General features: G+C 43.8%; 1 protein-coding gene across 1 annotated transcript; it reads right to left on the reverse strand.

The window, feature by feature from the left end:
* Positions 1–287: 287 nt before the first annotated feature.
* On the reverse strand, positions 288–19533 carry FFAR4 (free fatty acid receptor 4). The gene is made up of 3 exons (XM_060766829.2): positions 18938–19533; positions 9250–9378; positions 288–1058 (listed from the first exon to the last, which is right to left on the reverse strand). Exons 1-3 carry the CDS (start codon positions 19517–19519, stop codon positions 654–656), a joined length of 1116 nt encoding a protein of 371 aa, XP_060622812.2. The 5' UTR covers positions 19520–19533; the 3' UTR covers positions 288–653.
* Positions 19534–25700: the final 6167 nt, after the last annotated feature.

The raw sequence follows: 25700 nt of genomic DNA on the forward strand, positions 1-25700 counted from the left end.
TCCCGTCTGTCAGCTCCAGCTTCCCATGCAGGGGCATGAGAAAAGCTTCCCAAAGGATGGTAAAACATCAAACATTAGGGCATCCCCTGGGCAACGTCCTGGCAGACAGTCAATTCTCTCACACCAGAAGCAATTTGCGGTTTTTCAAGTCGCTCCTGACACACACACAGACACACAAACTCTGCTCAATGCTTGAGTCTCTCTGGAGCAGCATTTTCTTTTGTAAATCTTGATAAGTATACCTGAATATTTAGCTATGCCCTTGTCCGCCCCCCCCCCCCCTCTTTCCCTAACTATGCATTTCTAGAAGGTGTGCCATGGCTTCCCGTCAAGTGCAGCTATCCTCTGTATGGAAGATCCTGGAGGCAGGGAGAAAAGTCATTTTCATTAGTACATGGCAAAATGTGAAACTTACTCATGCTCTGAACAAAACTGCCTGTACTACAGTATACTTTAATCTTGCTACAGCAAGAGAAGCAAAGTCCTCTTTGCAGTACTAGTAGATTTCTTAGTACTACAATATTTGGTATGATGTTAGTGCAAAGGCTGCAAAATCCAGTATTTTCCAAAATCTTCTTGTCTTCTGAAATGTACATTTTAGCACATCTTTAAGAAGCTGGTCAGATCATCCTTATCAGAAACACTGCAAATAGTTATCTGGAGATTGCAGACACTGAGCAATGTCCATTGTTATGGTGCCTCAGAGTAGTGTCTGTCACAGTCTTCCTCCGAGAACTTCCTGGGCAACAAAAAAAGATTCTCCTCCACTCATGTTTGAAATGAGCCATGTTGTATAAAACTGGATTCACCACTGAATTGGAAAATGTGAAGGCCATGACCCAGAAGAAGAAAGTAGGCACGATGTTCATCTCTGGTTTCAGTTCCTTGACTAAAATGAGGAGTATGGTGACGATAATTGGGCTCCACATGACAAAGAATGAAACCATCAACACAAATAGAGTCCGTAGCAGCTTGAAGTCCTGTCGGGAGATTCTTATGTGGCTACTCACAGAGTAGGCCATGCCCGCATCCAGACGTCTCCGCGATGCTTTTGCAATCTGAATGAAAACATGCAATAACAATTTAGTCAAACTTTTCACAAAGCTTTGAAAATAAATGATGTGTATTGCATTTGTAAATTGCATCTCAAAATTATATATATTTACTATTTTTCAGTGACAAAAGTACAGTCACCCTTCTATATCCATGGGTTTTGTGCCCACAGATTCAACCAACCACACTCAGACATATTTAGGGGGGAATAATCCACAAAACAAACCTTAATTTTGTTGCATACAAGCACTATACCAGGGGTCCTAAGGCCAGAGGGCCGGATACGGTCCTCCAAGGTCATTTACCCGGCCCTTGCTCAGGGTCAACCTAAGTCTGAAATGACTTGAAAGCACACAACAACCCCTACATCTTGTCACTGCCTATTTATTTATTTATTTATTTGTTTAAAACATTTATATTCCGCCCTTCTCACCCCAAAGGGGACTCAGGGCAGAGCACAGCATATACACGGCAAACATTCAATGCCGGGACACAGATTCACATACAATACATAAACATTAAAAAATATTTATCAAAATATTAAAATACACCATTTAAAACCGTCCTAGTCATCCACTTCAAATCTAATTAGCCTGGTCATCTTTCCTATTGCCGCTTTATTGCCCTGTCCCGAAAGCTTGGTCCCACGGCCAAGTTTTTACCATCCTTCTAATGGACAGGAGAGAGGGGGCCGACCTGATCTCACCAGGAAGGGAGTTCCATAGCCTGGGAGAAATCACTGAGAAGGCCCTGTCTCTTGTCCCCACCAATCGTGCCTGTGACAATGGCAGGACGGAAAGCAGGGCCTCCCTGGAGGATCTTAATCTCCGTGATGGTTCTTAGGGGGAGATGCGTTTGGACAGGTAATTTGGGCCCGGGACGTTTAGGGCTTTATAGGCCAAAGCCAGCACTTTGAATTGTGCGCAGTAGCAAACTGACAGCCAGTAGAGCTGGCGTAACATGGGAGTTGTATGCTCCCTGTATGCTGCCCCAGTTATTAACCTGGCTACCTCTCATTGGACTATTTGAAGCTTCCGAGCAGTCTTCAAAGGCAACCCCACATAGAGTGCGTTGCAGTGGTCTATCCTAGATGGAACGAGAGCACGGACCACCGTGGCCAAGTTTGCCTACATGCTGGATCGTATTCTAGAAATGACCTATGTATAAGTTGACTCAGTTTGGGGGGGGGGTGCTAATTTTTGTCAGAAAATTTATGACTTATGACCTCATCAGACTTGCCACTGGAATTGCCACACATTGGTGCCTGTCGGAAGCATGGAAAACCCGTTGCCCCATGCCCTGCATTTCCCGACTTGCCTCTTGCCCAATCCAATGGCGGAAAGCGTCAGCCACCCGGCTTCCCACCGCTGATATTTATTTATTTATTTATTTATTAGATGCACTTATTGACCGCCATTCTCAGCCCTTACGGGCGACTCATGGCGGTGTACAGTACACATAAAAAGACAGTTACAGAGGCCAGTATCAACAACATATGACTATACAACAAATACAAACTACATAAAAATCCGCTTCGTCTCTTAGTAGAATCATAGCCAGTCTCATTTTCCTTATACCATTCCAGTTCTCATTACTGTAATGTTGTTGCTTAGCACTTAATTAAATGCCCTCTCGAACAGCCAGGTCTTAAGGCTTTTTCGAAAGGACATGAGGGAGGGCGCCTGTCTGATGTGTGCCGGGAGAGTGTTCCACAGCCGGGGGGCCACCACCGAGAAGGCCCTCTCCCTCGTCCCCGCCAGCCGTGCCTGTGATGCAGGCGGGATCGAGAGAAGGGCCTCCCCAGACGATCTCAAGGTCCTCGTGGGCTCGTAGGCCAAGATGCGGTCAGAAAGGTATTTTGGGCCTGAACCGTTTAGACCAGCATCTTGAATTGGGTCCGGTAGCAAATCGGCAGCCAGTGAAGCTGGGACAACAAGGGCGTTGTGTGCTCCCTGCTACCCGCTCCAGTTAGTAATATGGCTGCCGCACGCTGGACCAGCTGAAACTGGTATGATATGTATAGTAATACGAGAAGCCTCCTGTGTTGCCGCTGACATGGCATATGCTGGTTTACCTTCCCCTTCGCAACGGAGCCCCAACGAAAGTGGCTCTATGTTGTGGGATGGGAGCCAATGGGCTCCATAACAAAAGAGAAGGTCAACCAGCGTATGCCACTGAAAAGCACCCTGTCTGATGAGGTCTTAATAAAGTAGGACATATAGGAGTTTTGTTTCCTCTTAGAAAAGAGAGAAGAAAACATTGAATACCATTGCATCATGATTTGTATACTTTTTGAATATTATGAAAAGGTTTTCCCCCTGATTGCCTTTCATTTGGTTTCTTCTATGCCTTTTACTTTGTTTTCTCCTGCTCTGACAATTGTTTTGCATGCACCTGTACTGCATTGTTCTTCCGTCTCCCCTCTTCTTTTGGGGGGGAAATGAAAGCTATATTTGTCTAATACGTGATTGCATAAACTGAGCACGAAATATGTGCCTTTCCTTCTTTAGGCATCATTTCTCATTAACTATGTGACACTTGAGATAAACTAGGAATTTTTATATTGATTTTATTGAATTAAAGTCAGATTTTAATTTACGAACTGGGACACTAGAAATATAATATCAGGGATTAGTTAGCTATCTCTTTCCCCTTTGGATCTAATCTTATCTACTTTATTTGTATTTGTTTTATTTCATTTTAATATTGTTAGCTGCCTTGAGTGCCATTCTCAGAGAAAAAGGAAGAAATATGGTAAATACAAACAAACAAACAAACTATTGGTTTTTAGGGTCTGCTGGAATCACTTGATTCCAGAGGTTTTCACTTCCCTTTTACACATTACTGTGAGATGTAGTCTGCCAGGTTATAGCAACTGGAAGAGGAGAACTTTATTATTTGTTATGTCCACCAAGTGCCCTCTTAAAAGTATTACAGCCCCACACTGGACCCAGCTTACACAACCACTCATGAGAATAAGAATTTAAATGTAAACAGTAAAGACTCTGCTTCCGATAATGGAAATGCGCATTGTCAACAACTGTTGTCCCCAGCTATTAATTGCCTCCAGTGAATCTATTACAATATTCTGCTTCTATAACATTGCGAGAAATAACATGTTAACATTTATCTTGCTTACGCAAACATATTAACTGTCTGCCGCAAGCCAAGGATTTCAATGTTGAGATGGATGATCAAATATTCATGTTTAATTCCAGTCTGTGCATAGATTAGCATGGGGTCCCTATGCTTGTGGGGTCCCCGGCCAACTGCCCAATGTGTCCAAGTGTTAAGATGCTGTGCCCACCTTTCCCACATGAGAATAGTGATACCTTGACTCAGGAATGTAACTGGGGGGGGGGGGCTTGGGGGGCTTCAGCCCCCCCCCCCCCGAAATTTGCATGGTGGTTCACGAAAAGGCCTTACTGGTGCATTATTTAAACTGCTATGTTTATTCCTATCATGATCTGATCACCATACTCAATATATCCCATATGCATGGGGGTATTGGGGTAATGATACAAAAGGTTTGCTAGGGTAGACCCTCTTTCACTCAGACTCAGCCCCCCCCCCCGAAACAAACTCAACCCCCCCCCCCCCCCGAATTGAAATCCTGGCTACGGGCCTGCTAAGTTTAATTTGTTCTGTGACAGAGCTCTTAACTCAAACTGTTCTTATGTCAAATGAAATTTCCCCACTGAAATGAATTGAAATGCTATTAATCCGTTCCAACCCCCTAAATGCCACACTAATTTTTGTTATGTGTTTTTAAATAAGAAAACTGTACTTTATAAAAAAACAAATAATGTGAACAAATTGTAATGCATAAAAAAAGAAAATGTAAATAAATAAACTGGATTTATTTAGGATAGGGTAAAGTAGGGTAGGATGGGGTGGGGTGGAGAGGGGAAAGGGAAGGGGAAGGGGAAGGGGAAGGGGAGGGGGGAGGGGGAGGGGAAGGGGAAGGGGAAGGGGAAGGGGAAGGGGAAGGGGAAGGGGAAGGGGAAGGGGAAGGGGAAAGGGAAGGGGAAGGGGAAGGGGAAGGGGAAGGGGAAGGGATGATCTCTCGGGATTGGAGAAGGGAGCAGGGTTGGAAGGTTATAAGTCAATAACGTAAATTTCCTTTTCCTGCTATAGTGAGAAACTTCAGTAAAATTCTTCTGCAATGATCAGTTAGAACAACAGGTATCTGTGTAACTTGCCTATTTTAATCAGGGTCAAAGTTTACTGATGACAGACTCCTGACCCCTCAGTTTTCTACAATCTTTCAAAGCCCTGGGATTGCAGAAATAACAGCAAGGACAAGAGCAAGGAGCTTTCCTGGCTGCTCTCTTAAAGCCCTGCTTAAGATGGAGGGTGGCATACTTTCGTGCTAGCTTGTAACTCAAATCTTGGCTTGTGTGTCAATGCAAAAAAAATGACCAAGCAATGGGTCATATTTCAAAAAACTCATAAGTTGATTAGCTTGCGAGGTTTCACTGTACAGCCCACCTGCAAAGAAGGCCTTCCTCCAGAGGAGAAATGATGATAAAATACATACTATCTAAGCCAGGGGTCTTCAAACTTTTTAAACAGAGGGCCAGATCAGTCGCACAAACTGTTGGAGAGCCGGATTTTAATTTGAAAAAAAAAACCATGAATGAATTCCTATGCACATTGCACATATCTTATTTGTTGTGCAATAAACACTTAAAAACAATACAATAATTAATATAAAGAGCAATTTTAACAAATATAAACTTATTAGTATTTCAATGGGAAGTGCTTTTGGCTGATGAGATAGGATTTTTGTTGTTGTTGTGGCTTTCAAGTCATTTCAGATTTAAGTTAACCCTGAGCGAGGGCCGGGTAAATGACCTTGGACGGCCATATTTGGCCCCCGGGCCTTAGTTTGAGGACCCCTAATCTAAGCCATGGTGATGTAGAAAACACAGTTTTAGAAAACTCCTTTCTAAACAAGAAACTTGGAGAAAACACCAGAGATCATTTGTGCAAGTATGGGTAAAAATATCAGATTGCATAAAGTTCTCAAAATTTGGTATTTCAACTTTTTTGGACCTGGCTAATGTTTATGAATGAAAAAGATCCTAATGGCTATGAATGAAAAAGATCCCAATGTCTAGAACACTTTGTCCACTTTGGATTGGGAGAAATGGTCCACTCAGATGTATCAACAGTCTAAGGCTCCTTCCACACAGCTGAATAAAATCTCACATTTTCTGCTTTGAACTGGAATATATTGCAATGTGAACTCAAGAAAGCCCAGTTCAAAGCAGATATTGTGGGATTTTCTGCCCTGATATTCTGGGCTGTGTGGAAGGGCCCTAACTCACTTTAAGGTAGCTTATTGCATGTTCATAGTTTATTCCTAGCTTATTCCTAGTTTTTTTTTAATAGAAGTGCTTGGTGTAAATTTAATAGATATAAACTACAACAAACATTAATTAAAGAAACTCAATATAAGATAGCTTCTTAGGTTCTTCATCACAATACACTCCTTAATTCACATAAAATTACTGAATTGCAAATGGACATGGCATTAATCACAAAGGACAGTGTTCTTTTAAATATTGATTTCTCTTAATTTGGCTCTTCCAAAATGTTGTCATGGTACCAAACATAATTTTGTAGAGAAATTATGTTCAGTATCCTGACTTCTGGGGATTTTAATCCATGCGTGGCTCTCTAGCACCATCTACCAGGAAAAGATGGGATATGGATGGTATATCTTCTTCACAGCAGTTCTCTGTGCCCCGGTTTGGCCATTGCAATGAACATCAATTGGGAGGAGGGCTTTTTCCATAGGCAATGCATAAATAATATATCTGCAAAACTGTGTTCCAGGGATTAAGATGTCAGCGTCAAGAGGATTTCATAGAGAGAAATTGCTAGTGAAATGTCAAAAATGTGTATGTGTGTGTTGCTGTAAGTATGCTATAGGGCTGCTGTAGCACAGCGGGTTAAACTGCTAAACTGTAGGAAATCTGTTGATCGGAGGGTTAGCAATTCAGAGCTGTGAGTCGGGGTGAGGTCCCAACTGTCGGCCCTAGTTTCTGCCAACCTAGCAGTTTGAAAGCATGTAATGCAAGTAAATCAATAGGTACTGCCTTGGCGGGAAGGTAAAAGGGTGTCCCATGCATAAATGCCGGAAACTCATGGGGCACATGGGGTGCCCTTTTACTTTCTTCCAAGGAGGTATCTATTAATCTACTCACATTACATGCTTTCGAACTGCTAGGCTGGTAGAAGCTAGGGCTGTCGGGAGACGTCTATGGACAACAGGCTCCTCGGTATGGAGAAATGGAACAAGAGCACCTCCCCATGGCCGGAGTTGAGCATCACCTCCAGACGCTGGAGATGGAAGGGGAAGGCTTTTACCTGTCTGTGTATTGTATGTCGTTTGTTTAGTGTGTAAAAGGCATTGAATGTTTGCCTTATATGTGTATTAGGCATGAGCAATCCATGGTTCTAAAGTACTTACAAAACTAGGGGGCGCTGGTGCTTTGCTTCTACAGTGTTGCTAAAGTTGTGGTGGTGAAAATTTCAGAACTCTAACAAAACTTTCAAAATTTCATGATTATTTCATTATTGACAGTTTTTATAACAGAACCAATTAGGAACGTAAATTTATAATGATATTTTGAAAGTTTTGTTACAAAGTTTTGTCTGAAATTTTCATCACCAGAACTTTAGCAACACTGTAGAAGCAAAGCACAACACCGCTTAGGCTTGTGGGACATCATGCAGCACATTTTGCTATAGTTTTTCAATGAATATCTCATTGAGTCTAAACCAATTCAACATAGTTTGTGGCAGCCACAAAAATGAAGTTTCTGGGGTATAGGGGCAGTAGTAATACAGCAGGCTAAACCGCTAACTGCAGAAAAACTTTGACTGGAAGGTTAGCAGTTCAAAGCAATTGGTCGGGGTGAGCTCCCATTGTTTGCCCTAGCTTCTGCCAACCTAGCAATTCAAAAACATGCAATGTGAGTAGATCAATAGATGCCGCCTTGATGGGAAGGTAAAAGGCGTCCATGCAACTCGACCAGGAGGGGTCTACAGACAACAGGTTCCTCGGCATAGAAAATGGAACAAGAGACCTCCTCATGGCCAGAGTTGAGCATTGCCTCCAGATGCCGGAGATGGAAAGGGAAACCATTGCCTTTGTTTGTGTATTGTATGTCATTGTTTTTCACTGTATAAAATGCACTGAATGTTTGCCTATATATGTACATACTGTAATCCGCTCTGGGTCCCCTCAGGGAGATAGAGAAGAATATAAAGAAAGTGTATTATTGTTGTTGTTGTTGTTGTTATTATTATTATTATTATTACAACTTCTTTCAAATAATGTAAGTGAATATTCTTTTTTTTTTTAAAAAAAAAAAGGGGGGGGGTAGCATTTGCACAGTTAAAACTTGTGTGCCAGTTGCACCTGTACCTTGGGAAGTCTGACTTGGCCACGGTAGTCCATGCTCTGGTTACATCCCGTATAGACTACTGCAACATGCTTTATGTGGGGTTGCCTTTGAAGACTGTCCGGAAACTTCAAATGGTCCAACCGACGACAGCCAGATTAATAACAGGAGCGACACTCAGGGAGCATACAACTCTTCTGTTTTGCCAGCTCCATTGGCTGCCAGTCTGCTACCGGAGACAATTCAAAGTGCAGGCTTTAGCCTATAAAGGCCTAAACAGTTCTGGCCCAATTTACCTGTCTGAACGCATCTTCCCTTATGAACCTGCTAGGACTTTAAGATCGTCCGGGGAGGCCCTGCTCTCGATCCCACCTGCGTCATAAACATGTTTGGTGGGAACGAGAGACAGGGCCTTCTCAGTGGAGGCCCCTCAGCTATGGAACGCCCTTCCTGGGGACATTAGCTCGGCCCCTCCCTCTTAACATTTCGGAAAACAGTCAAGACTTGGTTGTTTGAGCAAGGGTTTGAAAATGCAAGGTAAAAGACATAGGAATTGGAATGAATGGACGACGAGATGGGACAACGTTTTTTATTAAGACACTCAAATGATCTTTTAATATGTTTTAACATTCTTGTTATGGTTTTATATTTTGTGTTAATGTTTTAAAATGTTTTAAGGTGTTTTGGGGCATCGAATCATTGCCATTGTAAACTGTCCTGAGTTGCCTGAGTGCTGAGTAGGGCGGTATACAAATACAGTAAATAAATAAATAAATACCTGTAAAATCTTTGAATAACTTATTACAATCACAAGTCCGGGTACGAGGAAGACCACGACGGCAAAAGACACATCCCATGAGATTTCTCCTGCAGTGCTGGGCCACATCAAGGTGCAAATGTACACTTCCTGGAAGGAATGGACAAAAGCTCTGTAAGCAATTTGTTTGGTTATTTGCCTTCACTATAAAGTTTGCGAGCAATATATCAATTTGTTCTGGCCTGGTGCCTGTTCTGAACACAGATCATCACTAACCAAACAAGACGTATGGAAATAGTTAATAAGCAAAATACATTTATTACGGCAATAGGGCGTACGCTCAAATAAAGATGTATAAACTGACAAGATATGGAAAGCAAAAATGATTGGGACTAAATGATTATGGCATCGTAATAAAATCACTTAACAAATACAAGAAGCTATTTTAATGTCATTTTACTTGCATTAAATCTGATTTCCTTAAAGCAACAGGTGTAAGATATGAAGAAAAGGAGAAGGTATGACAATATGCCCTACCGAGACCCCTTCTACACTGCTATATTATCCAGTTCAAAGCAGATAATCTGGATTTTATATGGCAGTGTAGAAAGGGCCTGAGTATACTCTCCTGATGTCTACTGTGGTTTGCATTGAACGCTGCTTTTCTATATGTTAAGTTCATTCTCACAAATATTTAAGTACAACAGAATTTGTGTGTTCTTCCACATGAATAGTACAACCTCTCCTTTACAACAGTAAACAATGACTTTTCAAAATCAGATCATCAGTTCATCAGCAAATATTGTTTTGTCCACATTGTCTTGGATTAATATTTGGATATACTTAGAATGGATTCATTCTAATCACTGTAAGTTAGATTGGTCATGATAATTTAAATCCCATTTATTTCAATAGGTCTACTGTAAAGACTTGTGTACATGGGTATCAACAGCTAGAGTTACTCTGAGTTGGCTCATGGTTCTCTTTACGATGTTCTTCCACTTCTGGTCCACGCTCTGGTTACATCCCAAATAGATTACTGCAACACACTCTACGTGGGGTTGCCTTTGAAGACTGTTCGGAGACTTCAACTAGTCCAACGGGCAGCAGCCAGATTACTTACTGGAGCATCATACAGGGAGCATACCACCCCCCTGCTGCATCAGCTCCACTGGCTGCCGGTCCACCTCCGAGCACAATTCTGGTCTTGGCCTATAAAACCCTATACGGCTCCGGCCCAGCTTACTTATCCGAACGTATCTCTCTCTATGTTCCACCTCGTAATTTAAGATCTACTGTGGAGGCCCTGCCCTCGGTCCCACCAGTGTCTCAAAAACGTCTGGTGGGGATGAGGGACAGGGCCTTCTCGGTGGTGACCCCCTGCTTGTGGAATTCGCTCCCCAGTGAGATTAGATCGGCATCCTCCCTCCTTACTTTTAGGAAAAAACTAAATACATGGTTTTGGAGCCAGGCCTTTGGCTAGTGGGCACAACAGCACTTTAGGCACCGAACTCAGACAATAGGTTTGTTTGAAAATTGGAATGGCTTTATGACCTGTGATTCTGTGATCTGCTCTATGTGGTTATGTAATTTTTATTAATGTCACTGCTTAATTGTTACGTAATGGATTTTATATTCCTGTTTTATATTGTTGTTTTGATACTGTTGGCATTGAATAGTTGCCTGTATTCGCCGCCCTGAGTCCCCCCTCGAGGGTTAGAAGGGCGGGGTGGAAATGGTCCAAATAAATAAATAAATAAATAAATATTGTAGATTTTACCTCACTTCAGGAAAAGTCTAGGGATCTTCCAGAGTTTGCTTGAAACTCTGGAGTATCCTATAGTTTTGGGACAGAATGGACAGCAGAATCAGGTCCAATTCAGACCGGTCTGCGGTCCACATAGGGCACTGCCACTATTACTTTTTCTGCTGTCGCATTTTTTTTTTTTTTGCATATTGAGTACATTTTTATTTTGGAAATAATACCCAGGTCAGTAAAACAAGAATGATAATATTATTGACAGGATTAAAGCAAGCCTTACAGAGGTTTGATTCCAGCGTCGGTAACGAACTGCATAAGAGGAATCTACCATACACCATTAACACATCTAGCTAACTACAGTTGGCCCACCATATCCATGGGTTTTATATCCATGTATTCCACCGACCACAGCAGGAAAACATTTTTAAAACATTCACAAGACTAACCTTAATTTTGCAATGTTATATAAGGGATATCATTTTACTGTGCCATTGTAAACAATGGGCCTTTAACAGCTGTAACAGGGGTCCTCAAACTTTTTAAACAGAGGGCCAGGTCACAGTTCCTCAAACTATTGGAGGGCCGGATTATAATTTGAAAAAAGCATGAATGAATTCATATGCACACTGCACATATCTTATTTGTAGTGCAAAAAACACTTTAAACAATATTATAATTAAAATGAAGAATAATTTTAACGAATATAAACTTATTAGTATTTCAACAGGAAGTGTGGACCTGCTTTGGCTGATGAGATAGGATTGTTATTGTTGTGCTTTCAAGTCATTGCAGACTTAAGTTGACCCTGAGTGAGGGCAGAGTAAATGACCTTGGAGGGCCGTATCCGGCCCCCAGGTCTTAGTTTGAGGACCCCTGATCTATTGATTTAGGCATTCATGGAGTCCTTGAATCAAAGTCCAATGGACAACAATGGCTCACTATACTGTCTACATCAAGACTGAAGTCCCGTCTACATTGTCATATAATGCAGATTATCAAAACAGGTAATCCACATTATTTGCTTTGAAATGGATTATATACATCTACACTGTCATATAATCCAGTTCAAGAAGATAATCTGGATTTTTATGGCAGTGTAGAAGGAGCCTGAATAAACCTGGCTTGCCATAAACCAGTGTTTCTCAACCTGGGGGTCGGGACCCCTGGGGGGGGGGGTCGCGAGGGGCATCAGAGGGGTTGCCAAAGACCATCAGAAAACACAGTATTTTCTGTTGGTCATGGGGGTTCTGTGTGCCAAGTTTGGCCCAATTCTACCGTTGGTGGAGTTCAGAATACTCTTTGATTGTAGGTGAACTATAAATCCCAGCAACTACAACTCCCAAAGGTCAAGGTCTATTTTTCCCCAAACTCCAACAGTGTTCACATTTGGGCATATTGAGTATCCGTGCCAAGTTTGGTCCAGATCTATCATTGTTTGATTCCACAGTGATTTCTGGATGTAGGTGAACTACAACTCTAAAATTCAAGGTCAATGCCCACCAAACCCTTCCAGTATTTTCTGTTGGTCACGGGAGGTCTGTGTGCCAAGTTTGGTTCAATTCCATCATTGGTGGAGTTCAGGATGCTCTTTGGTTGTAGGTGAACTATAAATCCCAGCAACTACAACTCTCAAATGACAAAATCACCCCCCCCCCCACGCACCCCCCACCAACTCCACCAGTATTCAGATTTGGGTGTATCAGGTATTTGTGCCCAGTTTGGTCCAGTGAATGAAAATACACCCTGCATATCAGATATTTAAATTACGATTCATAACAATAGCAAAATTACAGTTATGAAGTAGCACCAAAAGTAATTTTATGGTTGGGGATCACTGCAACATGAGGAACGGTATTAAGGGGTTGCAGCATTCGGAAGGTTGAGAACCACTGCCTTAAACAATTGTGATGCTCGTGCATGTAGGCCATTCACATTCTAGTATTAAGAATCATCCAACTCTGGATTCTCAGCTTTGGGGGAACTTCATGCTGGCTACACAACCAGGAGGTGTCTACGGACAACTCAGGATCCTTGGCTTGGAAATAGAGATGAGCACCTCCCCCAGAGCCGGAAATGAGCACCACCTCCAGAGCTGGAAATGAAAGAAGAAGCCTTTGCCTTTCTCTGTGTATTTGTCTTTCATTGTATTTCATTGTAACAAGGCGTTGAGTGTTTGCCTGTGTCTTTTTATATGTTGTAATCCACTCTGACTCCCTCTGAGAGAAGGGTGGAATATAAATATCCTCTCCTATATAACTGGAAAAAGCCCGACTGCTCATTGGAGGGAAGGATAGTAGAAGCAAAAATGAAGTACTTTGGCCACATCATGAGAAGAAAGGAAAGCTTAGAGAAGACAATTATGCTGGGGAAAATGGAAGGAAAAAGGAAGAGGGGCCAACCAAGGGCAAGATGGATGGATGAGATCCTTGAAGTGACTAGCTTGACCTTGAAGGAGCTGGGTGTGGTGACGGCTGACAGGGAGCTCTGGCATGGGCTGGTCCATGAGGTCACGAAGAGTCGGAAATGACTGAATGAGTGAACAACAACAAACAAGAAATTACCAAAAAAAGTTATCACGAAGGAATGGAGTGACCTTTTCTTCACACTGCCAGCCTGCAAATACTACTAGACTGTTTGGTTTCTGTACTGGAAAAGCAAGAATATGCTTCCCAACCTGCCTGGTTCACACAGAAGTGGACAGAAAGGACAGAGCAACATATGCTTTTGTCACCAACACACTGAGCCCATCTTGGTAGCAAAGGAACTAAATCCCCATTATCTACATCAGTGGTTCTCAACTTTCCAAATGCCGCAACCCCTTAATACAGTGTTTCTCAACCTGGGGGTCGGGACCCCTAGCGGGGTCGCGAGTGGGTGTCAGAGGGGTCACCAAAGACCATTGGAAAACACAGTCTTTTCTGTTGGTCGCGGGGTTTCCGTGTGGGAAGTTTGGCCCAATTCTATCATTGGTGGAGTTCAGAATGCTCTTTGATTATAGGTGAACTATAAATCCCAGCCACTACAACTCCCAAATGCCAAGGTCTATCTTCCCCAAACTGCACAAGTGTCCACATTTGGTCACATTGAGTATTCATGCCAAGTTTGGTCCAGATGCATCAGTGCTCTCTGGATGTAGGTAAACCATAACTCCAAAACCCAAGGTCAATGCCCACCACACTCTTCCAGAATTTGTTGTTGGTCATGGGAGCTCTGTGTCCCAAGTTTGGTTCAATTCCATCATTGGTGGAGTTCAGAATGCTCTTTGATATTGTAGGTGAACTATAAATCCCAGCAACTACAACTCCCAAATGACAAAATCAATCCTCCCCTCAACCCTACCAGTATTCAAATTTGGGCGTATTGAGTATTTGTGCCAAATGAATGAAAATACATACTGCATATTGGATATTTACAAGATGATTCATAACAGGAGCAAAATTATAGTTGTGAAGTAGCAATGAAAATAATGTTATGGTTGGGGGTCACCACAACATAAGGAACTGTATTAAGGGGTCACGGCATTAGGAAGGTTGAGAACCACTGCCTTAATACAATTAAGGTGACCCCCAACCATAACATTATTTTTGCCATTACTTCATAACTGTAATTTTGCTATTGTTATTAATTGTAAAGTAAACATCTGATATACAGGATCTATTTTCATTCACTGGACCAAATTTGGCACAAATACCTGATATGCCCAAGTTTGAATACTAGTGAGGTTGGGAGGGGGATTGATTTTGTCATTTGGGAGTTGTGGTGCTGGGATTTATAGTTCACTTACAATCAAACAGCATTCTGAACTCCAACAACAATGGAATTGAACCAAATTTGGCACGCTGAACTCCCACCAAAAGAAAATACTGGAAGGGTTGGGTGGGCATTGATCTTGAGTTTTGGAGTTGTAGTTCACCTACATCCAGAGAGCACTGTGGACTCAAACAATGATGGACCAAACGTGGCATGGATACTCAGTATGCCCAAATGTGAACACTGGTGGAGTTTGGGGAAAATAGACCTTGACATTTTGGGAGTTGTAGCTGCTGGGATTTATAGTTCGCCTACAATCAAAGAGCATTCTGAACCCCACCAACAATATATTGGGCCAAACTTCCCACACAGAACCCCATGACCAACAGAAAATACTGCATTTTCTGATGGTCTTTGGCGACCCCTCTGACACCCCCCTTGCGACCCCCCCAGGGGTCCCGACCCCCAGGTTGAGAAACGCTGATCTACATTCAGTGTCCTAGGCTGCACAATGTTTTCTTAGCTGATTGTCCTCCCCATTCTGCCAAAGGACGTTCAGTTAAGGATTTCTGGGTCAAGGTAAGTTCTGCAAAGAAGTATATTAAATAGATAGCTTTTGCCATATGAGAAGGTTATGTTTTGGATTAAATTTTCCAGAATCCTGCATTCAGCATGGCTGAGAAGTTCTGGAGGCCATAGTCCAAAGAAATAAATGCTACTACCACTTCATAGCAACACTATAATGTTGAAAGCTCTGCTCCAGATAAGTCTGCCCTCCATTTTTGCTCACTGACCTGGGAGCAAACCTCACTGAAAACAAGGGGAAACATCACAGTAACGTCTCAGAATTGTCTTGGTAAAGTGAGAAAATTGAACTAGCAACTGCTTCTTGTCTCTCTTCCTTATGCTAGATGAAATACAGAAATACACACACACACACACACACACACACACACACACACATTTTGTGGGATGTAACTGTCCTATGGTCCCAATCCAATTACCAGATTATCAATTATTATTGCTAGCCCCCGGTGGCGCAGTGGGTTAAAGCCCTGCGCCGGAAGGACTGAAGACCGACAGGTCGCAGGTTCAAATCCAGGGAGAGAGTGGATGAGCTCCCTCTATCAGCTCCAGCTCCTCATGTGAGGACATGAGAGAAGCCTCCCACAAGGATGGTAAAACATCAAAACATCCGGGCGTCCCCTGGGCAACGTCCTTGCAGACGGCCAATTCTTTCACACCAAAAGCAACTTGCAGTTTCTCAAGTTGCTCCTGACACAACAAAAAAAATATTATTGCAGAAAGGTGCTTTGAAGAAACAAAGGGATCATTTTGGCAATAAATATGGCAGCAACTGAGATAGGGAAAATTGAAATGGAAACTACAGCAGGATGTAATGGGCACAACGCTTATCTACATCCTTAAGATATCCTCAGTTAGTCCACCTGTTATTTAAAGAAGCCGTTTGGTCATTTGCTAGCAAATGTTAAGTATAGTAGATGGAGAGTTTTCAGGTCAGAATGAAAACTGAGCCCACTTCTATAATCCATACTATCAAAGCAGATAATCCAAATTATCTGATTTGAACTGGATTATATGAGTCTACGCTGCCCTATAATCCAGTTCAAAGATCTGGATTTTATATGGCAGTGTAGAAGAGGCCTGAGGCTGTATCAGAACTGCCCTATATATCCCAGGATCTGATTCTAGATTATCTGGCAGTGTAGACTCATATAATCCAGTTCAAAGCAGATAATCTAGGGATCGGATCCTGGGGTGTAGAAGGGGCCTTAGGATCTTTTGACGCTGTCATATAATCCAGAATATCAAGGCAGATAATCCACATTCTAGGCTTTGAATTGTCTACAATTGTCTACAATTGTCTACACTGCCAGATAATCCACTTCAAAACAGATAATCTGGATTTTATAAAACTGTGTCGAAGAGGCCTTAGAGTCACCATAAGTGGGACCTGGATTTGAACCCTGGTCTCTCAGTGTCCTAAATCATATTATGCTGGCTCCTTGGATGCATCTGCACCGTAGAATGAATGCAACTAGACACCACTTTAACTGCCGTGAGTCAGTGCGATGGAATCCTGAGGCTGGATTCACACTGTCATATAATCCAGATTACACTATGCAACAAAATGTAAACTGCCTCGAGTCGCCGGAAGGCTGAGAGGGGCGGTTATCAAATACTATAAAATAAATAACTAAATGTTTCTGTTCTTGTTTTATTGTGTGGTATGTCCTTTGAAAGTAGTTGTTATACTCCAAAAAAACTTTGTTTTTGGGGCTGCCACAAACTATGTTGAATTGGTTGAGACTTGATGAGATATTCATTGAAAAACTAAAGCAAAGTGTGCTACAGCAGGATGTTTCACAAAAAAAAAAATGTTTTTGTACTTTAATAAACTTTTCCCATGTTTTTATGATAGAACCAATTAGGAAATGATGTTTATAGCCCAGGAACAAAAATCACATTACATAGGCCCCTTCTACACTGCCATATGAAATCCAAATTATGTACTTTGAATTGGATTATATGGCAGGGTAGACACATATAATCAAAGTTCAAGTAGATAATGAGGATCATCTGTTTAGATAATCTGGATTATATAGCAGTGTAGAAGGGGCCCTCCCTCCCTCCCTCCATTCCCTTCCACCCTTTAGTTCTTCCTTCCTTCCCTTTTTCATCCCTCCTTCCCTTCCCTGCATCCTTCCTTTCCACCCTTTCATCTTTCCTTCCCTTTTGTCTTCCCTTCTTTCCCTCTTTCCTCCCTCCATCCCACACTCTTTATTTCTCCCCCCCCCTCAATTCCCTTCTACACTTTTGTCCTTCTTTCTTTCTTTCATCCTTCCTTTCCTTCCCTCCTTCCATCTTTCCTCCTTCCTTTCCTCTCGCCCCCTTGCCTCCATTTCCTTCCACCTTCCTTCCTCCTTCCCTTTGTTCCTTCCTTCCCTCTTTCCTCCCCCCTTCCCTCTCTCCCTTCCTCCATTCCCTTCCACCCTTCTTTCCTCCATCCCTTCCATTCTTCCTTCCTTCCCTTTTGTCTTTCCTTCCTTCCCTCTTTCCCCCCTCCTTCCCTCTCTCCCTCTTCCTCCCTCCATTCACTTTCACCCTTTCATCCTTCCTTCCTTCTCCTTTTCCTTCCTTCCTTCTCCCCTTCCTTCCATCCTTCCCTCTTCTCTTTCCTCCCTCCTTCCCTCCTTCCCTCTCTTGCTTTTCCCCTTCCTCCATTCTCTTCCACCCATCCTTCCTTCTTTCTCTTTTTTCTTTCCCCCTTCCTCTATTCCCTTCCACCCTTCTATCCTTCCTTCCTTCCTTCCTTCCTTCCTCCATCCCTTCCATCCTTCCTTCCCTTTTGTCTTTCCTTCCTTCCCTCTTTCCCCCCTCCTTCCCTCTCTCCCTCTTTCTCCCTCCCTCCATTCCTTTCCACCCTTTCATCCTTCCTTCCTTCCATCCTTCACTCTTTCCTCCCTCTTTCCCCCTTCCTCCATTCTCTTCCACTCTTCCATCCTTCTCTTTTTCCTTCCTCTTTCCCCTCCTTCCTTCCTTCCTTCACTCTTTCCTCTCTTCTTCCCTCTTCTCCCTTCCTCCATTCCCTTCTACCCTTTCTTCCTTCCTCTTTTCCTTCTTTCCTTCCATCCATCCATCCCTCTTTCCTTCCTCCTTCCCTCTCTCCACTTTCCTACATTCCCTTCCACCCTTCCCTTTTTCCTTCCTTCCTTCCATCCTTCCCCCTTTCCTCCCCTCTTGCCCCTTTTCCTCCGTTCTCTTCTACCCTTCCTTCCTTCTCTTTTTCCTTCCTTCCTTCCATCCCTCTTTCCTCCCCTCTTGCCCCCTTCCTCCGTTCTCTTCCACTCTTCCTTCCTTCTCTTTTTCCTTCCTCCTTCCCTTCTTTCCATCCTTCATTCTTTCCTCGCTCCTTCCCTCTTCTCCCTTCCTCCATTCCCTTCTACCCTTTCGTCCGTCCTTCCTTCCTTCCTTCCTTCCTTCCTTCCTTCCTTCCTTCCTTCCTTCCTTCCTTCCTTCCTTCCTTCCTTCCTTCCTTCCTTCCTTCCTTTACCAAGCAGCCAGGGAGTGAATGCATGGACTCCCCCCCCCCAAGTCCGAAAGTTTCCGGCGGCCTGCGCCAGGCAGGCTTGCAGCGGTGTCCCCCCTTCCTTCCCGGTGCCGTGGGCGCCTTACCCTCCCGTGTGTGTGGCAGGGCTGTACGGTGAAGAAGAGGGAGAGCGGGAGGGTGGCGAGGGCGGCGAAGGCCCAGAGGGCGGCCAGGACGGCGGCGACGAGGCGCCTGGGGCAGGGCCCGGCGGGGCGGAGGCGGAGGATGCTGAGCAGGCGCTCCAGGCTGACGGCGGCCAGGGAGAGGAGGGTGACGCTCCCGCTGAGGCTCATCAGGTAGAAGAGCAGGTGGCAGAGCGCCTCGCCCAGCGTCCAGCTCTCGGTCCAGCGCACCACGGCGATGGGCGGGATGGCGCTCACGAAGAGCAGGTCCGCGCAGAAGAGGTTCAGCATCAGGCAGCCCGAGAGGCGCAGCGGGCCCTTCCGCCGCCCCACCAGCAGGCGGATCGCCGCCCCGTTGGCCGCCACCGCCAGCACCAGCACCGTGCCCAGCACCGCCGTCTCCAGCACCGTCAGCGCCACGCCGTTGCCGCCCTTCAGCTCCGTGAAGAAGGGGAACAGGCTGCTGGCGTTGCGGCGGCGCGGCATCGGGCCCCGGGCATCGGGCGGACCGGCCAGCCAGGCATCCGCTCCGCGCCGCGCCCGCATCCCCACCGCACGCCTGCTTTGTTTGCACGGCGACGAGGAAGTGCATGGCCAGCAGCTCAGGCGGGCAGGGCTGTCCCGCCAAGACCAAGCTTTATGACACTACCAAGTTTGGTCCACACTTGTCCTCTAGAGTTCACAGTGGGTGCATGCGGGAGAACTCCAACTCCCAGAATCGAAAGTCAATTCCCCCCAAACACCGCCAGTATTCAAAGCTGGACACGTGGGGTCTGTGTACATATCCATCATTGTTTGTGTTCACTGGCCTCTTTGGATGTGGGTGAACTACAATTCCCCCAAATTCCACCACTGTTGGTACATATCCATCGTCATTTGTGTTCACAGAGCTCTTTGGATGCAAGTGAATTACAACTCCCCAAAATCAAGGTCAATTTCCCCCAAACCCCACCATTGTTCGAAGCTGATCATGTTGGGTCTGTGTGCCAAGTTTGGTACATATCCATCGTCATTTGTGTTCACCGTCCTCTTTGGATGTAGGTGAACTGCAATTGCCCCAAATCAAGGTCAATTTCCCCCAAACCCCACCACTATTTGAAGCTGATCATGTTGGGTCTGTGTGCCAAGTTTCGAACATATCCATCGTCATTTGTGTTCACCATGCTCTGTGGATGTGGGAGAAGTACAACTCCCGGAATCTAAAGTCAAGTCCCCCCAAATCTCGTCAGTATTCAAAGCTGGACACGTTGGGTCTGTGTACCAAGTTTGGTCCATTTCCATCACCATTTGTGTTCACCGTGCTCTGTGGATGCAACTGAACTACAACTTCCCCAAATCAAGGTCAATTTCTCTCAATCCCCACCAGTATTCAGAGTTGGACACGTTGGGCCTGTCTGCCACATTTGGTCCATTTCCATCGTCATTTGTGTTCACAGTGCTCTGTGGATGCAGGTGAACTACAACTCCCCCAAATCAAGGTCACCTTTCCCCAAACCCCACCACTGTTAAAAGTTGGCCACATTGGGCCTGTGTGCCAAGTTTCGTCCACATCCATCATCTGCTGATTTCAGTGCTGTCTGAATACAAGTCAACTACAACTTCCAGAATCTAGGATGAAGTCCTCCCAAACCCCACCAATGTTCAAAGTTGATCATATGGGGTCTGTGTGTCAAGTTTGGTCCATATCCATCGTCATTTGTGTTCATCATGCTCTGTTGATGCGAGTGAACTACAACTCCCCAAAATCAAGGTCAATTTTCCCCCAAATTCCACCACTGTTTTAAGCTGATCATGCTAGGTCTTTGAGCCAAGTTTGGTACATATCCATCATTGTTTGTGTTCACCGTCCTCTTTGGATGTGGGTGAACTACAATTCCCCAAAATCTAAGGTCAATCCCCCCCAAACACCGCCAGTACTCAAAGCTGGACACATTGGGTCTGTGTACTAAGTTTAGTCCATTTCCATCATCTTTTGTGTTCACAGTGCTCTGTGGATGCAACTGAACTACAACTCCCCCAAATCAAAGTCATTTTCTCTCAATCCCCACCAGTATTCAGAGTTGGGCACGTTGGGCCTGTGTACCAAGTTTGGTCCATATCCATCGTCATTTGTGTTCACCCTGCTCTGTGGATGCAAGTGAACTACAACTCCCCCAAACCAAGATCAATTTCCCTCAATCCCCACCAGTATTCAGAGTTGGACACATTGGGCCTGTGTGCCAAGTTTGGTCAATTTCCATCGTCATTTGTGCTCACCGTGGTCAGTGGATGCAAGTGAACTACAACTCCCCAGAATCAAAAGTCAATTCCCCCCAAACCCCTCCAGTATTCAAAGCTGGACACGTTGGGTCTGTGTACCAAGTTTGGTCCATTTCCATCATCTTTTGTGTTCACAGTGCTCTGTGGATGCGAGTGAACTACAATTCCCCAAAATCAAGGTCCGTTTTCCCCAAATTCCACCACTATTTGAAGCTGATCATGTTGAGTCTGTGTGCCAAGTCTGGTCCATATCCATCATTGTTTGTGTTCACCGTCCTCTTTGGGATGAGAGTGAACTACAACTGCCCCCAGATCAAGGTCGATTTCCACCAAACCCCACTACTGTTCAAAGTTGATAATGTTGGGTCTGTGTGCCAAGTTTGGTACATATCCATCATCAGCTGGGTTCAGTGCTGTCTGGATGAGGGTGGACTACAACTCCCAGAATCTAAGGTCAATTTTCCCCAAATCCCACCACTGTGCAGAGTTGGCCACATTGGGCCTGTGTGCCAAGTTTGGTCCAGATCCATCATCTGCTGGGTTCAGTGCTGTCTGGATATAGGTGAACTATAACTCCCAAAAATCAAGGTCACCCCCCCCCCAAACCTCACCACTATTGTCTGTTGGTTATGGGGGTTCTGTGTGCCAAACTTGGTCCTGATCCATCATCCGTGGGGGTCACAGTTGTCTCTGAAAGTGGGAGCCAATAGGAAATATGCAGAAATAATAATAATAATAATAATAACAACAACAATAATTTATATCATGCTTATCTCCCTACAGGGCCCAAAGCAGCTCACAACACAACACAACACAATACAAATTTAAAAAAATCATACAATAATAATTGATGGAGAGAGGGAGGGGAAAAATATAATTTACATCAGTGTAAACTAACATGCCATTAATATTTGTTAAATTACTCAGGATTTATGCTTGTAACACTTAGAATATGGTTTGCTGATTTGTGCTTATAGCATAATAAAATATGTTTTTAAAAAGGTGTTCTCAGGCCTGGAGTGCAACAGATAAAACATTAACAAATAAATAAATGTCTTCAGTAGACATTTATCAGTTTTATAAAGTATGGTTCAAGTCTGTCGTATGTGGAACCGATCCCACATTGTCAGAATTTGAAAAAGTTTGTAAATATATAGCACAACCTATAATGATGATGATGATGATAATCTTTATTTATACCCCGCCACCATCTCCCCAACGGGGACTCAGGGCGGCTTACATCAGGCCAAACCCAGACAACATATTACAGCAAAATAAAACCAAAACATAAGCAACAAGCAACAGCATCAAAATTACATAAAAAACATATATTTATGAAAACTACTAGCTGTACCTGCCACGCGTTGCTGTGGCCAACCTCCCCCCTTTCTTTCTTTCTTTCTTTCTTTCTTTCTTTCTTTCTTTCTTTCTTTCTCTCCTTCCTTCCTTCCTTCCTTCCTTCCTTCCTTCCTTCCTTCCTTCCTTCCCTCCCTCCCTCCCTCCCTCCCTCCCTCCCTTTTTTCTTTCCTTCTCTCCTTCCTTCCTTCCTTCCTTCCTTCCTTCCTTCCTTCTCTTCCTCTTCCTCTTCCTCTTCCTCTTCCTTACCTTTCCCCCTTTTCTTTCCCTTCCTCTTCCTCCCCTATTCTTGGACTGCAACTCCCAGCAGTCCTCTAAATCGATCTACCTATCTATCTATCTCTATCAAATCTATCTAACTGGAGGATTGCTAGGAGTTGCAGTCCAGGAATAGGAAATTGGAAATATACAGGAATTGGTAGGCTCTCAAAGAAATCCAAGCAGAAGAAAGCTTGCATCTTCGAAACAGTGCATTTAGATCATCCTCATCTCCTAAAGGGCCTCGTCTAGGAGATGCTGGGAGCTGTAGTCTGGAAAAGAATGTGGATATGCTATTGTGTGTTTTGTTTGGCGTGGGAGTTGTTTTTGCACGTGTGCTGTAGCATCTTTTTGCTTTTTTGGCTTTTTAAGCCCCTTCCACTGTGTTTTTCAGTGTTTTTATTAGTGATGGTCACTCATTGGCCTGATAGGTATACTGGGTCCAAATTTGGTGTCAATTCGTCCAGTGGTTTTTGAGTACTGTTAATCCCACAAACGAACATTACATTTTTATTTATATAGACTAGCCGTCACCTGCCACGCATTGCTGTTGCCCAGTCTGGTGATCTGGAAAATAAAGTAATGTGAAAGCTTTGGTTTCTAATATTTGGTTTCTTTGTCAGAATTGATGTGGAGATTGTCTGGTTTGCCTACTCTGGAACATGTAACATATAATTGTCCTTCTTAGAATCATAGAATCATAGGATTCTAGAGTTGGAAGAGACCTCATAGGCCATCCAGTCCAACCCCCTGCCAAGAAGCAGGAATATTGCATTCAATGCACCCCTGACAGATGGCCATCCAGCCTCTGTTTAAAAGCTTCCAAAGAAGCTTCCAAAGAGTCTCCACCACACTCCGGGGCAGAGAGTTCTACTGCTGAACGGCTCTCACAGTCAGGAAGTTCTTCCTCATGTTCAGGTGGAATCTCCTTTCTTGTAGTTTGAAGCCATTGTTTCCTGTCCTAGTCTCCAGGGCAGCGGAAAACAAGTTCACTCCCTCCTCCTTATGACTTCCTCTCACATATTTATACATGGCTAACATGTCTCCTCTCAGCCTTCTCTTCTTCAGGCTAAACATGCCCAGCTCCTTAAGCCGCTCCTCATAGGGCTTGTTCTCCAGACCCTTGATCATTTTAGTCGCCCTCCTCCTCTCGCCCTTCTTTGGGGGTACCTTTCAAATCTATGATACTATATCTCCTTGTGCATGAATCATAAAGATCTATCTATATCTATGGCTGGATGGCTCTTTGTCAGGAGGGCTTTGGTTACGTTTTTTTGCCCTAGTGAAGGGAGTTGGACTGGATGGCCTTAAGTATTTTTGTTGCTCATGGGGGTCCTGTGTGGGAAGTTTGCCCCAATTCTTTCATTGGTGGGGTTCAGAATGCTCTTTGTAGGTGAATCCCAATAACTACAACTCCCAAATATCAGGGTCTATTTCCCCCAAATTCTATCTGAGTTCACATTTGGGCATATGGAGTATTCATGCCAAGTTTGGTTCAGATACATCCTTGTTTGAATCCACAGTGCTCTTTAGATGTAGGTGAACGACAACTCTCAAACTCAAGGTCAATGCCCACCAAACCCTTCGAGAATTTTCTGTTGGTCATTGGAGTCCTGTGTGCCAAGATTTGTTCAATTCCATCGTTGGTGGAGTTCAGAATGCTCTTTGATTGTAGATGATCTGTAAATCCCTGCAGCTACAAATCCCAAATGACAGTTTTTTTTTTGAGTGATCGTCACTCCTTGGGGTAGTAGGTGTCTTGTGTCCAAATTTGGCGGCAATTCATCCAGTGGTTTTTGAGTTGTGTTAATCCCACAAACGAACATTACATCTTTATTTATATAGATTAGAAAAAGTTGATAAATGCACCCCCACTTTTCATTTGAGATCAACCAATCTACATTCAAGTGCACATGTGGCAAACCAATATTATGAGCCTTGCTTTACTATTGTGAATTGCAGTTCAGTATTCCTCTGCTTTGTTGACCTTAGGTTGCTTGTGGCAATGGACTAAGTCAGAGTTCATGTTCACAAAACTGCTTTACAGAACATTTCGATCACACAGAAAAGATTGTCCTGACGTACTCTTTGGAGTGATGTGATTTGCCCTCACTTGATCAGAGATCTTTTACCGGAAAGACTTCTGACTTGACAGTAAAGCTTTACAGTACTACAGGTAGTTCTTTGAGTGGCTCAGCAATCCATATCTGCAGGTGAGAAAGGTTAAGCCACACTCCAACTCAGTTGCGTTCTCCAGAAGACAGATAGGGCAGTAGCAATGATAATCTCCCCTTTGTGCATTTATGAAAAATGCCATATAAAACAAGAAAAAAGAAGGAATTTGTAGTACCAGTGGCTAATTCTCATATTTTCAAGGAGGCAGTCTGTTGTCTTATTTGGACCTGTTTGGAACTGGAAGTGCCTTTCTTTTCTGGACCCAACCCTAAGTGATTAGATTGTCATGCTGTGTATCTATACCATAATGGTTGACATAGCATTTGTCATCGTAACAGGTGCATGGTGCTGCCGAATGTTTGCAGTGCTTTTGCATCATTGTCTTTGCAGTGTTGATTTTTAGTCATAGCAAGATTGAGCAGGGAGTTCATCCAGAAGGCAGTCAAGATTAACAGTTCGAGTTTCAAGAAACAGAGAGGAAGTGAAACAAGATTTCAACTTAGGCATTCTTGGAATATATGAACCTGGATCCATTTGGGCTCGTGGTCTCTTCTCTGGTTGATTGTGGTTTTCTAAGCTCTTTCATAGAATCATAGAGTTGGAAGAGACCTCATAGGCCATCAAGTCCAACCCCCTGCCAAGAAGAAGGAAAATTGCATTCAAAGCACCCCCGACAGAT

This window comes from Anolis sagrei, chromosome 3, assembly GCF_037176765.1.
Source record: "Anolis sagrei isolate rAnoSag1 chromosome 3, rAnoSag1.mat, whole genome shotgun sequence".
NCBI lineage: Eukaryota > Metazoa > Chordata > Lepidosauria > Squamata > Dactyloidae > Anolis > Anolis sagrei.